Source organism: Hetaerina americana, unplaced genomic scaffold, assembly GCF_022747635.1.
Source record: "Hetaerina americana unplaced genomic scaffold, ioHetAmer1.1.p SCAF_4, whole genome shotgun sequence".
NCBI classification, from domain to species: domain Eukaryota; kingdom Metazoa; phylum Arthropoda; class Insecta; order Odonata; family Calopterygidae; genus Hetaerina; species Hetaerina americana.
In genome coordinates, this window is record NW_027286985.1 from 35,261,919 (window position 1) to 35,278,792 (window position 16,874).

At 33.8% G+C, this 16,874-nt stretch overlaps 1 protein-coding gene across 5 annotated transcripts in view; it reads left to right on the forward strand.

Moving 5' to 3' along the window:
• Positions 1-16,874, forward strand: part of Mical (Molecule interacting with CasL) — a 288,154-nt gene that overhangs the window by 226,336 nt on the left and 44,944 nt on the right. For 4 of the 5 annotated variants that reach the window (XM_071589659.1, XM_071589662.1, XM_071589660.1 and 1 more), the window contains 8 exons: positions 749-1,006; positions 2,044-2,285; positions 4,842-5,004; positions 5,977-6,085; positions 10,873-11,108; positions 11,609-11,731; positions 13,636-13,959; positions 15,944-16,204. In XM_071589659.1, the coding sequence (XP_071445760.1) occupies positions 749-1,006; positions 2,044-2,285; positions 4,842-5,004; positions 5,977-6,085; positions 10,873-11,108; positions 11,609-11,731; positions 13,636-13,959; positions 15,944-16,204 (1,716 nt within the window). The remainder of the gene's footprint in view (positions 1-748; positions 1,007-2,043; positions 2,286-4,841; positions 5,005-5,976; positions 6,086-10,872; positions 11,109-11,608; positions 11,732-13,635; positions 13,960-15,943; positions 16,205-16,874) is intronic. The other variant, XM_071589663.1, reaches the window with a different exon arrangement.

The following is a 16,874-nucleotide window of genomic DNA, read 5'->3' on the forward strand; positions in this document are numbered from 1 at the left end:
ATACTCATCCATCCGTTTGATGGTATGGAAAAAATTATGAAATGGCTTATAATTGTCTTAAGGCTTTGAAATGCTCAAGGTATTTAAAGTATAGCCATGATTGTTATTGGAAATTGGTATTAATGTCTAATTTTCTTTCAGATATTCATTTATAACTTTGGGTTATGCACCTTCTTTTCTATTATTCAAAAATAATAATACTATGATTATGGAAGTCTTCTAGCTTAGCATTCAGCATTAAGTAGAGTATGCTTCAATGTAAGCCTATCCTTCTGAATTTTCTACTGATTTGGGTTGAAATTGAAAGAACATGGATGCAACCATATGTAAAACAATTGTCAAAATGTTGGATATTTTCAGATTTTGCTGAGATTACCAAAATTTGAACACATGCATAATGTCCTCATGAAATTATTCCATTAGACAAAAAACTATAAAAGGGTATTTGCTAAAAGATGTTGGTGAAATAAGGATCAAATTGTATAAAATGGGAGAAATTGCATGCAAAAATGATGTTAGGACATTTTGCCAGTCTGTTGAAATATGCATTCACCCCTGTGTGCATTAAGCTAGTCTAGTATTCCATCATTCCTTTGAGTTGATATTTCTGCTTTTAAAATTGCTGAAAGTGACATAGTTAAACATGACAGTTTTGGGAATCTAAGTAAAAATATGTATTCATTAAATTATTTTTGGTATTACTGTGTATTTCATGAATGTACCCCTGTTTTCTTCCCTAATAATTTAGGATCATGCCAATACTGCAAAATTACTGTCCCCGGAAAATGTGGACAGGGAAGCCCTGTTGAATTATGCACGGGAGGCAGCTGATTTTGCCACTGAAGGAAAACTTCCCCACCTTGAGCCCGCTGTTAACCATCATAATCAACCCGATGTGGCAATGTTTGACTTCACTTCACTTTATGCTGCTGAGAATGCTAGTCGTGTCATTGAGAGGCGAGGTCATCGTCTTCTCATGCTTCTTGTTGGAGACTCCCTGACTGAAGTGAGCTATTCAACTTGTTCCTTTGGAGATTCTAATTTGATTATTCACTTTAATTTGCCAGGGTTCGTTGTAAATATCAAAGCGTTTCAATATCATGTGTAGAAATAAATTTCCCCCCTTCAACCTGTATTTTCTATTCCCTCTTGAGGATTAATTATAATTTCTATTATCAACCTCTTCTTCTGAGAAAACACTACATTTTCAAGTCCCTGGCATGAAAAAAATTAATTTTTATGATATACCTCTACCTTCTCACATAAGACTTAGTTTTTTGCCTCAATAAAAAACTGTGTTAATGAAATTAAGAATACAAAGTAACTTTCCACTAATTTCATTAACATGAATTTCCACAAGGTTGAGCCAGAAACAATTGAATATTTAAAAAAACTGTGTGTTTATTAAAAGCCATGATTTGAAACCAGCATGGCATTGTATTCTGGTGTGCTGTGAGAGATCCACAGATGAGTCACAAGAAATAAATTTTAGTGAGAATCCATTTAGGATTTCTTTTTATTATCATGTCTCAAATGCCACGAAGTCTTTATATTAAATAAATATGGATAAACTAAGCAATCAAAGTAATATAATATTTCACATGCAGGGAAAAGTTTTCACAATTCCTACACGTGGGTTAAATAATTAAAAACAGTTTTTACTTCTACAAATCCATTCAACTGTTCAAAAAAGAACAGTGGTGGACTGATATAGATTTTATTCTTTTATGCAGCAATTTATTATTAATTAAAATTTTTTATTCCATTTAATAAGAGACTAATTGTCATATTGTTTATTCACACCAATTAAAAGTGCACTTTGTGCTTAAAAATTAGAAAATCTACCTAATTTTGGTGTCTGTAGTATAAATTGATATCTCCAGTTATATTCATTGTGCAATCCATGCACATTGAGTTATTAATTCCAAACTTTTGGAAATACTTAACACCCTAGTGATATTTAATTTTGTAAACTTCTGTTCCCAAGGTAAAATGGCTTTTCTTTGATAATGATATTCAAGCCTTTCTCTCTTCTGTCATCAGCCATTTTGGCCCACGGGTTCTGGCTGCGCACGTGGTTTCTTGAGTTCGATGAATGCGTGCTGGGCCGTGAGGTCCTGGGGGCAGTTGGGTCCAGCCTCCATTCCACTGCCAGCCACCCCTACTCCACGCACACCTCTTATGATTGAGTCTGGAGATGAGCACGTCACCAATGGAGATGGAAACAAGGAGAATGAACAGGAAGGTGGAGTTGTCACCACCCCAACTAATAAGACACCTACCAGGTAAGTGTTGGTGTTTCATTGGAAATATATAAGCAGCTTCTGAAATTGAAGATATAGACATATCTGCTTCATCATATTTTGATGACTGCCTTATTCTGTCATAGCCCTTTGTTCCTGTAGTGGTTTAGGGATGGAGAAAAAGGCATTAACAGGGTATAGATCCTTATTAGGCATTGGGGAAGTAGTTGTGAATGAAACCATTGGTCTGGCAAGACAATTTATTGTACCAAATAAAAATAAAAAAGGAAGTGATTGAAATGGCTGGGAAAGATTAAATTGCGGAGGGAATCTCCTCTGGGGTTTTAGGCATGGCGATAGTGCATGCTGGTGTCTATAGAGCGCTCTAGGTTTTGCACCACGTGACTCAGGTATTAGAAGATCTCACTGTGGTTAGTATTGTCCCTAGTCAGGCCAGATGACAATTATGTACTCCAATAGTAAATAATAGCAAGAGTTATTTAAGGGAGGTGAATGCTAATGGTCAGTATTAGGTGAATGGGGAGAGGAAGGATCAATCCCACCTCCCTGCCTTTTCACTCCCCTCATGATCTCTTTATGATCTCAGATAGGCAAGCAAATTGGATTCCTCTTCCCATGAAGCTATTGCAATACAAGGACAATCAATTCAGACAGTTTGAGGAGAATACATTCCTGTGTATTGATCCAAATTCTCAGAAGAAGCAATTTCCCCCAGTTGCCTCATTTCTTGGAAATGCTTTTGGTTTCAGATGCTTGAAATTTGAAGTGGTATGAATGAAATAAAGTTAGAGACATTTGGAAATAATAGATCATAGTATACCCATTCTCAAATGTTGTATTTTTAAAATCATTGCCATTAATGTGTCAAAAGCAAGAAAGTGAGCTGAAGTTGCTTTTGAAGGTGTTAATAAAAGTGATTACAAGTATGCCCATAAATAAAATAAATGGATGATTGAATAAATAAGAATATTTAGAATGCTGCAACAATTTCAGAGTTTAAAAATCATTTGTATTGACTGGGATTCGGATCCCAGGATGTCTGAGATGTCAGAGTTTAAGAGAATGCCTTAAGATAGCTTAACTGGCTAAGGGACTCGGCCGGACGTCAAGGGATCCGAGTTCAAATCCTGGTAAAGGCGAATGATTTCCACGCTCTGAAATTGCTGCATTGAAATGCATATTAGCAGGTGACTCCGTTAAAAGTTACTGTTGTGGAATCTCCTGCTGTTTCTTGGAATTTAGAAGGCTTCAGAAAATTTTAACATTGTAACAGATGTTCTTGGCCTATCATCAGCAATATGTTGTTGAGTGCATATTGCTCAAATATATTCAATAAAATAAAATAGAGCCATTCATTTTTTGTGAGTACATTTTTGAATTGTTGACCCAGTAAAGGCCACCTGATATTGAGCCCTTAATTAATATAACATATATCAGCCTTTGTGTATAAATCATTCTGTAGAAGTATAAAATTTCTCAACAAACACGAATTGTAAGTTATACAGTTACACCTATTGTATTTTTACTCGCATGCTTTCTTCAATATATATCATATTCCTTGACAATCTTTAAGGTTGAGAGGTTTGCAAGGAAGTGAGGGAAAAAATAGTGTATGGAGTCCACCAGGAGAAAGTAAAAGTGAGGGTCCAGTAAGTTTTAATCTAGGTGGATTAGGGGTGTGGTCAAGAAAGGCATCAAGATGGTATCTAGCAAATAAGAATGTAGAATAAGCATAACTAATTTATGTTCATTGAATACATTTTCTATTAGCTAGTTATAACTAATTCTTTATTTCAGGCTGAAAATGTCAGTTTTTCTTTCTTGTTAATTTGAATCAATTTATTTAAGTTCTTAGGAACTTTTGTGCATCTTTTTATCAAAGGATTTAATGACAAACCGTTAAGCATCAGAAATGTTCACATAGCATGCATAGTGATAATTTTATCATGGTGTTAGAAAACCAATAGTAGTAGTTAAAGGATTACATTAGTTGTATGCTTTATGTTCTATATTTATGGACAATGAAAATATGCCTTTTTCATTCATTTTGAATTTTCCTAATGGAATGTAATTGTAATAGGTTTGATAATTGAGTCCTTTTCATCCCATGGAGAAGTTCAGCCAAATAGATGGACATGTGATGAAGATATTTTTTTTATTTTATGTTCATATAATATAGTGGCATAAATTAAAGAGTTTAATGTTAAAATGGTTTAAGTCTCTGTAATTATTCAAACTTCATTGGCTAGGAGCCATTTCTTACCCACCTCTCCCTTACAATCAACTCAAGAGATTTATTTTTAAGCATACTCTCACTAAATAATGCTGAATTACATTACTGTCAATTATTCTAATCCTAAATATACCATGAGTAAAAGAATACCTCATATTTATTTCTCATGTATATTGTAAACATTTGTCTCTCAGTTGTTATGCTTGCTGTTTGGATAGAATTAATGAAATTATTGCTTGTTCTGGGTGTTTTCAATATTAGTATTGAATATCATCTTTGTAGCTCATGTTAATTTTGTTGATATAAAATTAAAGAAGGGTGCCTTTATATTATTCATTCATCAGGTCAGTGTATGCCATCCTGGAAGTTTTGGCTGAGAGAGAGTCACTGTATAGATTACTTGGTCAAGTTGCTCCTGATAACATGTCCCGAGATTTTGATGGCTTCACCCTGGATCCTCATACACGCTATCTCATTCTCAATATTCAATCTGTTCTTCCATATCAGGTGAGATAAATTTAAGTACTTTTGGAGAAATTCTTCAATATTGCAGTCATTCAATTAAACTTTAGCATAAATACATATTAAAATCATTATATTTAGGACTCTTGGGAAGTTGAATTAAAAGACTGAGAATTACTATGGGCTATGTGGGAGTCATTAAGGGCCCAGAGTACTCGTGCAGAATAAGGTTTTATTAAATAATTAAAGTTAGTTAAACATTGTCATTTTTTTTAAATAAGGTAACATTTATTGCGGAGACCAAATTCACTATGTGCATACATATTTAAAAAAACAAGGGCATAAAATTGGAGAAGTGGTATTTTTAGGAAAAAATCAGCGGTTAATGGGGACGAAACATCATGATTCTCAAACCTAGTTGATTCTCAATCCAGTTGAGTACCTTCAGTATAATTATACTTAATTTTGAAAATAAATGCATGAATCTCACTAAAATAAGGTACCTACTTACTTTTGAAATTTGACAAATATCTTTTGGTATTTTTTTTCCCATTCATCTTACTCCCCTTATCTTTATTGTTCTTACTGTCTCGCTCATCTTACTTATCTTCTTATCTCTATTTTGAGTGACTATATATGCATTATTTATTTAGCTAATAAACTGAAATATTTATTAACACAGGTTAAATTAAATAATGACCGGCAATGCTGCCTCTGCACTAGGAGGCATAATGTCTAATTTGTTTATTGTAAACCTTTTTGTTTCTTTGTCCACCCCTGCAATCTGTCTTTTATTACTCCTTGTTAATGTCATGCTTCCTGTTCTGGTAGTGATATATTTTTGTTGTGATCAATTAATTAAAAAAAACTGCTTAATAGTGCATTTTGACTCACGGATAATTTGGTAGTAGGATGTCTGGATACAATAGATCCTTCTCTGAATTTGAGTTGTGATACCAGAACAATATGTCTGTTGCTCACATGTACATTGAGTAATGGTCATATATTTTATTTTAGGTTCGGACTTTGTATGACACAGATGATAAGTCAGCTCTTTCATTTGATCCTCCTGTTGGCCCGGTTGGAGGCTTTCCTTCAGAGCATCCAAAAAGAAGGAGAAAAAGAGGCAAGTGGCTAGTTTCCTCCATTAAGCTTAAACATTAAATTTTGAGGGAGCTTAGACACAAACTTCTGCTTATTTTTGGTCATAATAGGCCAACTGTTGATCTCATATCCTCTTTTAATGATTTCTAAATATCTTTTGAGAATTTACCTTTCAGTAGTATAACCTATAAGAGTCCTTGTGTCAATTGCTTCTGTGATAGTCCAAGGGGCAAGATGGTTTGCCTTAGATTTTGTCAATGGTCCTTAAAGGGTTATAGCCATCTTCAAATATAAGGCTCAGCCAAAATGTAATGTATAAATACAGACTCCAGCCGTTCTTCATCTTGGACAAAATAGTTTTAATTTGAACAGATTTTGGATGGGCTACATATAAATTAAAACTTTTGGTGTGGTACTTGAATAAAATGGATGTGAAAATATTTAATGGTCATAGTTATAAATTTAAAATGATAGAAAATAGTGATAGTGATTACTTTTAAATAGTGATCTTATTCAAAGTATTAATTCCACTAGGAAATGATTATTATTTAGGTGCTAGGTGGAAGAAGGGATTATCTAGTCTCAATATCACCCAAATAAAGATGCTTTATTATTATCAATAAGTATATGAATTTATTGAACTTTAATGAATGATCATGGACTCCTTTCACTTGGTAGATACTAACATTAAGGATTCATTGATTTTGTTTATCTGTTTTAAGTGCATCTATCATCTTTTAAATTGTTTAATTTAATCAAGTGTTAATGTTTACAAAACATTCCAATTAAATTAATGGCAGTAAAATTAATGAAAATGAATTATCCCATATAAATATATCAATTCTATCATTTGATTTGATTTGTGACTACTTAAAGAGGTGCTTAAGACGATACATATATTTTAATTCTTCCAAATGAAATATGGATATCCTTTTAGTGGAAATGAAATCCAATCATCATTTGTTTTTGTATACCTTTACTGTTTTTGGAAATTTACTTTCATCACTCTTCATCATAAGCGCTTTAATATTCCAATGATTTTGTTTTGGTATGCTATTCTGCTGGGAGTTGCCCTCTCATTTTCCTTCACTTGGTTTAGTGTGTGAAACTCATTTCTATAGATTAAATCATTGGTAGTGAGCTTATTGAAATCACAGTATTTGTTTCATACATTAGTTTTTCATTACATTATCGCTAATATATGGCCATTAAAGGAGCCACCTCCAGTATTTGTAAATTATCCTTGATTGAAACTTTTTTTTCAGTTGTTTGACCTTTGAAAATAGTTTATTTCAGCCTGATCAGTTCAAAACAAAGGGGATGCCCTCCAGATTAATTGTTGATCAGTATGTTTGCTGGCTAACCCAGAGGTCTAAATTAGAAATATGATCTCAGGCATGGTTGTGATGTTATGGTTTTTTCATTTGTGTGTGAAATAGAACAAAAAATTCTGAAGACTTTGAATTACCAAACTTTAATGACCATTGTTGTGGAAAAATACAGTGGGGACTCATTGTTATGTGTTTTTATATTCCTAACATTACCCTGATTATAAATAACAATGTCATACCATTCTTTGCAACCTTTTTCAGCTTTTTGATATTTTTCCATTAATATCCTATCTTTCTTTGGCGCATTTAGCCACTTCCTCGGGTGTAAAGTTTATTACCAAAAAATCTAATCTATATATTAGTGCAATGATTGCATAATTTCATGGTTTCATAAACTTTAAAGCTATAATGTAAAATAACTCTAATGCAACTATCCAGTAGAAGGCCTAAACTAAAGGTATCATCTTTACAGAGTACTTTTTATTTTACTATCAATAAGCATGTATGGGTCATTCAATTCCTTATTCCAAATAGAAAAACAAATTATTTTGGATAGATTTATTATTATTTTTCAACGTAATTGCCTTTAAGCTAGATTCATGTTTCCCAGCATATCTCTAACTCTTTTAAGCCATCCAAATGTAGGATTTCAGAAGGTCCTCAAAATAGGCATCTGTGTTGGTGGTAATCTCCTTGTTTGATGTGAATCATTTTCCACCCAGCCATTTGTTTAAGTTTGGAAATGAAAAAAAAAGGTCATCAGCGGCCAAATCTAGTGAAAGTGCACCCATGTCTTGATAGAAATAATTTTTTCTTTGCTAAATGAGGACTTTTTTTCTTGATTTCTTCATTTAACTGGTGCATTAACAATAATCATGATACTATCCATTAATTATATTTCCTTTTTGCAAGTAATCAATGTAGATGATTCCACAATAATCCCGAAAAACCATGGCCATCATCTTGTCAGTCAATTTCATCATCTTCACCTTCTTCAGAGCCAGATTGCATTTAGAAATCCACATGTATTATTGCTCCTTTGTTCCTGGGGTATAGTAGTGTAGCCATGTTTCGTCCACAGTTAAACACATATTGATGCAGAAACTCTTCAGAATTCCAATGTTATAGTGCCAAATCAGCCTCCAAATTGACCCCATGATTACGTTTATTCTCAACTGAGAGTAAACCCATCCTGCTAGGATATTTTTCCCTCCCAATTTTTCGTGCAAATTGAAAACTTAAAATATCTTGTGATTTGCCTGTGTCCTAAAATATTTTGCAAAAATATTTATCGCTCCCTCAAAGTATATCGTGGGTTTTGTCAATCATTTTACCAGTCGCTTCCGCCAGACATCCCGAATGCTGTTTATCATTTGTGACATGACATCATTTGTGGATGTCAGCCATGTTAAAATTCTTTACCCAATTGTAAACAGTCACAACCGCAGGAATAGATATACCATGAACTTTATCCAACTCTTGTTTGACCTCTGTCGGTTCTACAGGCACCATCTCATGGATTTTCTAAGGTGTTATGGAACAACACACATATTATCAAAGGGAATTGGCTCTTGGTGACAGGTATCACACAGGTTTCAAATGAATGGTACTTTAGAAAAAATTTCACCTAAAATAACAGTCTTATGCATAAAATTTAATACCGATCAAATCTGATTCAAATAAAATATAATGATATGCAGATCCTCTCTGCTAAACCTTTTTAGACACTATGAGCATCATTTCTTGGATTTAATAGGGAATTGAATCACCCACACATGCGAAAAATAACATCATTCATAATTCATGCTGTATTTTTTCTAACCAACCTTATAAAGCATCAAAAATGTATGTATATGCTTTAATGAAAGCATTTTTCTGAATTTAGATGGTTCATAATGTTGAATTTTGTTGGGCTTTAAAGGAAAAATATGTTGTGACTAATTTCCATACCTGAATTGTCACAATGTAATATATGTAAATAAAATGATAGTTATGGCATTTTTCAGTTTAAAATGGATTTCATTATAACATCTAGCCTTGCTGCGTTGAATGGTTCCCCACTGTACTAGTGTTTATTTTAACATAGACTTTATAAGCTGGTTTTGTGAAGTGAAACATGTTCTACTTGTAAATAAGGTAAAAATAACAGTTCATCTTGCTTTGAAACTACAAAAATTCTGGTCTTTTTTATGTATATGACTTCATAAATGTGCTTCTTTGTTTTTTGATGGCCTTGAGCTGCGGAATCCAGGGATGAACCTTCTGATTAACAAAAGGGATCTTTGTTATTGCAGTCAAGGGTTAGTCACAGTACATTGGCTTGTCTATATGTGCACAACTCTTTTGCAAGCAATTGAGTTTGCAATTTAAACTGTATCATGTAGCCCAGTGGTCATTTTCTTCTCTCTTCCACAATTTAAATGCATGCATCATGCTGAAAGCTAAATAAAATACTGATATTTCATGTTCATTATTTGAATTTGATATCAGCCATGTGATGGGGAATAGACAGTTAAATGTGCATTTATGGATATTATTTTATGTATGGTTCTGAATGCTGTGTAATCTGCATGTAATCGTAGTTAAAACTAACAACATTAATAATTCCTGTTGCATTTATTGTGCAACCATAGCATGTATGTGTACTAATATCCTTAATATAGGGTGTAGCTTCTTAACAGTAGTAAAAAAATTAATCATATTCTTTTTCATGAGATCTTACACATTTCCCAGTTGTGAAAGCATCACATCTGTTAAAATATGTTTCTGCCATATTTACTGGTGCATATTTGTTTAAAAATTTTAAAACTGCTATTTTATGAATTTGTGTGTACATGTGTAATTTCTTTGTGGTTTAAAATAGTAATATGAAGTATGGGTGGATTGTAATACTAAAGGTGTTGTAGAAATTTGAAAGTTGAAAATTAATGAAAGGTTAATGATTATATAGAAAATGCCCAATTATAAAATCTTAGCTTAATATCTCTTAACTTATTTAGGCATAATTGATAGGTTGATTATTAGATGTGTTTTATTTGAAATATTTTATATTATTATTTGATATTTGTAACCACTTAAACATGTTGCTTACCCATTAACCGAGCAAAGAAGATATTCTTTGCTACGTTTGCTACGTTACGTTTGCTGATACATTTTAGTGAACAAGATCTCAAGGTAACTCAGGAATAGAAATTTCTCTATTTTGCATACCATTCTTGGATACCCTGTACATCACTCCAATGTTTACATTATTGATTTAATGCACCTTATTTCTTGTTTAAAAATTGCACTTGCATACCATATATTTAATGCAGTGTGTTGTGTATTTATACCAAGTTTTTATGTGTGTGAGGCATGCATCTTTTGTTATTACTAATGAATTGTATCTTGCATTTGAATGAATTATTAACTAATCCTTCAAAATCTTAAATACCTATAATGTGTTTTTAAAATTTAGCTATGCTGATCGCTTTTACAGATACTCAAGTCCATCCAGATATGCTTCTTCAGTGGTTAAAACGACAAGTAGCTCTTTATGATGGTGTCACGGTGGAGGATATGACCAGGTCATTCAAAGATGGCCTGGCTCTCTGTGCTGTTATCCACCGATATCGGCCTGATCTCCTTGATTTTCATTCCTTAAATCCAAGTGAAGTTGCCCACAACAACCAGCTGGCGTTTGACACGTTGGAGAGGGAGCTTGGAATACCTCCTGTAAGCTTACCTTCCATGCTCTTACTCATTCCACCCATAAATGATAAACTTTATTTCAGTGTGCGAGATCACTGCATCATTTCCTTTAGAATATACTGCAAATAAATCACAAATAATCATATTGTTTCTTGAAACTTTGAGGAAATACTTTCCAACTTCAAAATTTCAATTTAATTTGCATAAAAATGAGTTAACTTTTTATTTAAAGAGTTCATGAAATTTTCTTACAAATCTGAATAAGACTTTTAAATTTTTAAATGGAGCTTCTCATTTTTTTCATTTATCCCACATTTTATGTGCCGTTGTTCCATTCTTTTGATTTTTGTCGATACTTGACTCTTGATGGAAAAGGTCTTGATAATGTTGAATTCTCTAGACCATGCCACCCCTTCTGACAAATCCAAAGTTCAGTTCAAATTTTTTACATTGAATCATGTAATGTTTGGAAACTTTTGCTGTAAATCACTTCGAAAACTAATTATTCATGTTTTTACTAATAGGTAATGACTGGTCTAGAAATGGAGCAGTGTGATGTACCTGATAAATTAACCATGCTCACCTACCTATCTCAAGTGTATGACACTTTTCGAGGGGAAATTCCTCACATCAAGCATCCAAAATTGGTGAGTAGTTGTTTCCTAGCATACATTACATTTTCCTTTTCAGACTTCTCAAACTGGGTTAAGTTTAACCACATGTAGCTGCTCAAATAAGTCTTATAAATTTGAATGAAAATGTCTGTTGTGTAATCTTTGCGTGCCAACCAAAAAATCTTTCATCATCTTGAACAATCAATTATAAAAACAAATAGAAATTCCAAAGTCAATCACTTAGAACTCTGATAAAGGTGTAAATTCACGATATGGAAGAGAATCTCTTTCCTTATGATTCATGGAGTACAAAATATGTTAACTGTTGGATCCATTTGGTTGATGGTATTTTCTTAGTGTGGAAGGGTATGGAAAGACATCATCACTCTTTTATGAATTCATTACTAATGGTATTAACTTTATTGGTAGATAGTGTAATAAACTTAAATTTTCTGGGCATCACAAGTTGCACGCAAGGAAAACGTATGGCTTAGAAATTCTTCAGAAAAAAAGCAACCAATGTCCTTGAAATACACATCAATTCTTGGCAAACACCCCATGGCCATCCCTCCTACAACACTAATGACTGAACACTCCCTGTGTGTATCTTGCAGTGGTAGAGTAGTTAATAGGGGAGCTGACCAATGGCTAAGGTAATCCATGCCATATATTTCGTTTCCCCCAATTCCTTGCCCTCTACTGTCTCAAAAACCAAATTATCTGTTGCAATTCTTCTTCTAATATCCATTCTGCTTTGGCCATTTTGGTCCGAATTACTTCCAATATAGGTAAACTGTTGAACAAAAATTATTATTTTCATCTCAGAACTAAACAGCTCTACTATTTGTATACATATTCGCCAAACAGATTTAAACATTTGTCACATCTCTGAACTATTTTACGAATTCCTACAGCATATAATTCTGTTACCTGAGATGTCAGCCAACCGATGATGGCATCTTGGAGTTCTTCGTCGAGACGAGCACAAAAAGTGTGATAGCCTAACTTTTCAGTCATTTTTCCATGCAACAGAGTCATAAAAATCTGTGCAAAACTTTTGAAAGATTTCTGATATCCTAAATTGCTAGTTTTTATGAATTTATTCATCCAATTTTCAGGTTTTGGCGATTCATTATCACCACAGATGGGCAGCCAATTCAGTTGTCATCATTGGCAATTGAGTTATCTCTTAAACGAACAACCACACTGACGCACAATTCTATCACTCATCACATTTCATCCGAACAGAGCACAAATCTCCTGATGATTGTCAGCAGCTTTACAGTTTTTTTATCAGTAAAAACCTTATCACTGTAGGAACTTCACATTTGGTGGGATATTCAATTGTATTGTTCATTTTCACTTGCTCTTGTAAACAAATGACCAGTGGCATGGCCTTCCAACAAAGCTCGAGGCATACTGACATACTGTGTGCGTCAATTGATCAACCATCTGGCTACCAATACTTCTCATGTTAAATGAAAATGGAGGTTACTCTCTTGGCAGCCCTGGTACATGTCACAAAATGTAACAAGAGGTATATTTTCTGTGCAGAGAATTCTCTGGCAATAAGAGACACAAGGGACTGTTCTTAGTGTGGTGTAGTGAGAGCATAGCAGATGTCACAAAATGCAGAAATTTCACAGAGTAAAAACCCAAATTCCTAGATTTCCAGCCAAGTGCTTTTAAGGAGGATTTTTATGCTGAAATTTCAGAGAATTTTTATGTGCATTAGTTGATGACTCAGTTAAAGTAACTCATGGCATTTCATACAGTTCTTCAAATTTGACTGAAAATACAGTTTTATCAGTCTATTATTGATTTATAGATGCTATTCTGTGCTAAAATATTGTGTGTTTAGTTGGTACTAGAGGTCCATGGTAAGGACTCAATTTTATCATTTTACCCTGGGTTTAATTAACAATTTTTTTTAACAGCAAGATGATATGGATTTCCTGGCGGAGGAGGCTGCTGCTGCTGCCCAAGCGGCCGCCCTCCAGCAGGCCAGACTACGAAAGTTGGGAAACCTCTCTCATATACAAAAGGCATCACTTATCACTCGCATAGTTTCGACCTCTACCGGTAAGGCCATTCCTCATGCTTTGGTTCCTTATACCAAGCGAAGTGGAGCTACTGCCTCTCCCCCAACATCTGGTGTGTCTCCTGCACCTGCTGGTGACAGGTCAGTTGGAGAAACTTCATCTTCATCCCTGAGGAGGACAAGAAAGCGCAGGAGCAGTGATAAAACATTTGGTACATTGGTGAGTAAAAAATGAGCTTTATTATCCTTTGTATGCCCTATATATCACATTGAAGTGGTAATAACAATATATTTGCACACATTTAAAATTCTAAACCAGGGTTGTTAAAAGTATGCTAAATTATATTTAAGTAAATGACAGCACAAGAATATTGTTCTCCATTTTGATTTCACAAATATATATTTGATATAGATATTACTTTTTTAAGTTATAAATTTAGTCTAAGCTGGTTAGGATTATCTTCTATTAATTTTAGTATCAGCCAATAAATAGATTACATCATTTCGTAAAGTAAGTCCTCAATTTATGCTGTCCTGATTTAGATCAGTTTGAATATTTATGTTGAAGAGTAACATAAGTATTTTTCCTAACAGTCTCAGTTTCACTGAATTAACCCCATTACAAAACTTGGTATTTATAAAGTTATTCTTTGGTAGCTAGAACATATATTCATTCTCTTTTTAATCATGGCCTGATCTGTTATACAATCACACTATTTTTGAGGAGATTTTCATGATTTATATAAAAACTATTTGGAAAATTTTCTGCAAAATAGATTTATTTCAGATAATGCCTCAAAATTCTTCAAAGTATATCACTTGAGTGTCATCACACTTTTGCCACTGGCATTTAATGACTCGAAGGCTCCCTCATAGGCAGATTCTGGAAAGTCCTTGAGGGTATGCATGCAAGCTTCTTTGATGGCACTTAGAGTCCCATGGTGGTGTCTTCGAGGAAGAATTCCACTCTTGGGGGTAGGAAAGAGTCTGCTGGTTCCAAGTCAGGACTGTAATGGGTTGGGGAATCCTCATGATGCCGTTGCAGGTCTCTGCAAGTAGACACTCGACTCTGCTTTTAGTCGTCTGTCAGACCTAAGGGTTGAGTTCATCACAGATCTTTTGCATTGCCAAATTTTTATTGATATTGGTGTACACTGTCATATGCCAGTACAATCTGTGATCATGCGCACACTTAACTGATGGTCTGAATTCAGCACTTCATGCACACGTCAGGAAAAAATTGTTACCGATGCTTTATGTACAAACTTTGTAAAATTGTCCAAGCATAGTGCCTCTTGTTATTTGGGGCTGATCGTAATCATAAGCATAGGGGCCCTTGAGGCAATGCTGCCTGATGCATCAATAGCTTTTTTCCTTCAATATATGCTAGGATTTAATGAAAAGGAAGAAGAAATGCAAGTCAACAAATTTTTGATGATTAACATGGATTTTATCCCAGCTCATATTAATCTCATTGGAAAATTTTCTGTTCAAATAATGGTGAAAAACACTCTGAATTTATAACTAGTTGCCTGCATGCACATGGATCACCTATGGTAATAGAAGTCCAGTTCTTAAGTAAGTGTCTTTTTTCCTCTATCTCGGGTTATGTGTATTGTGGCCATAGATGGGGGACTTAATATCTATAAAAACAGAAGATTCTGAAATGTGCTGTAGATGCCCATTGAATCTGCTCATGTCAATCAAATTGTATCAAGTAATAATTAATAAATGAACAGAAATAGGTACCAGGCATTAATTTAGTATTAATTATATTTTCAAATTTATCTTACCATATGCTAAATTACTTAAATTGTATATTAATTAAGTGAAAATTGATTTTTGCATTTCCATGGACTTGCACCGACTTTATAAAAATGTTTAATAAGCTAAGGCTTTGTTTTCTTTCATCTATTTTGGAACATCTCCTATTTGTTATTTTATTGATTTAGCAACTATTGGCCCCGAGTTTAGTCTCAGTTGGATCTAAAACTGTTGTACTATTTTTACTATGTTTTTAATGACCATTGCATTTTATGCCTGTGGAAAATATATGGAATTTATTTCAATCATGTTGTTGTGGATGCATGTCAGTACAAAAGCTTTTCTTTTTTTGAAAAAATGAGAATGGGCCTTCTTGATTATGTTTATTCAATTGGTCCTTGATATCACCAACTGAATGGTTTCTCTGTTTGATCGGTAAGAGTGTGGACCGGTTGAAGTTACAAGAAGAATTAGCACGCAATAGGCTGGAGCGTCAACGTAGACGTCAATATCAACGTCAGCTTGCCACACAACGCTTCCACAAATCTCTTGCAATGTTGCAAGCTAATGCTCTTCGTGCTGCAGGAAGCGATGATGAAGAAAATTCTCCATTCCAAGACTACTCCATCCTATTCTACCGAATGACAGCCCCCAGTTTTGAGGATCGTGTTCGGGACTTAGAAAGCAAGATATTGTATCCTGTAAGAAGAGCAAGTCCATAGCATGGACTTTGCTTGAGAATAGTAACTTAGTCTGTCCCCAAAAGACCCATGTGTTAACCAATTAAAAGGTCAGCTTCTAGAAGTTTTTTGTACTACATGCATTAAGCATGGTTACTTTTTTTACAGCATACACTAATGTGAAAGTAGTTCTGGCGTGCAGACTAATGATACAAATTTTTTTGTGATAATTGATTACCATTAATTTGTACTAACATTTTTTCTTTTCTATTGTGATGAGAACTGTCGCCCTACTAAGTATAGTGATGAATTAGCTGTCTTTATGCTATTTAACTGCCACTATAGAAACTTTTGCAGTGTGTCAATTTAGTAAATTATGCTAGTAATGAGTAAGTAAGGTTAAACGAGTGTACTAATTGTAAACAACTTCAAGGAAATTAATGGAAGGATATCACTTAGATCCATTTCTGAGAATAACGAAAGCAAAACTGGTAATTTAAAATCATATTACAAATTGCCAATCTATGTATTTCTAGAAATGATTTAGCTACTCTTGCCAAAATTTTCTCAGTTATATATTATGTATCATAGTGCAATGATGCAAAACTATTTGGATGCCAGGAAGATTTTCTTTGCAATTTTGTGGAGAGACTCATTTGGTACCACATTTATGTGTAGATTACACCTCTAA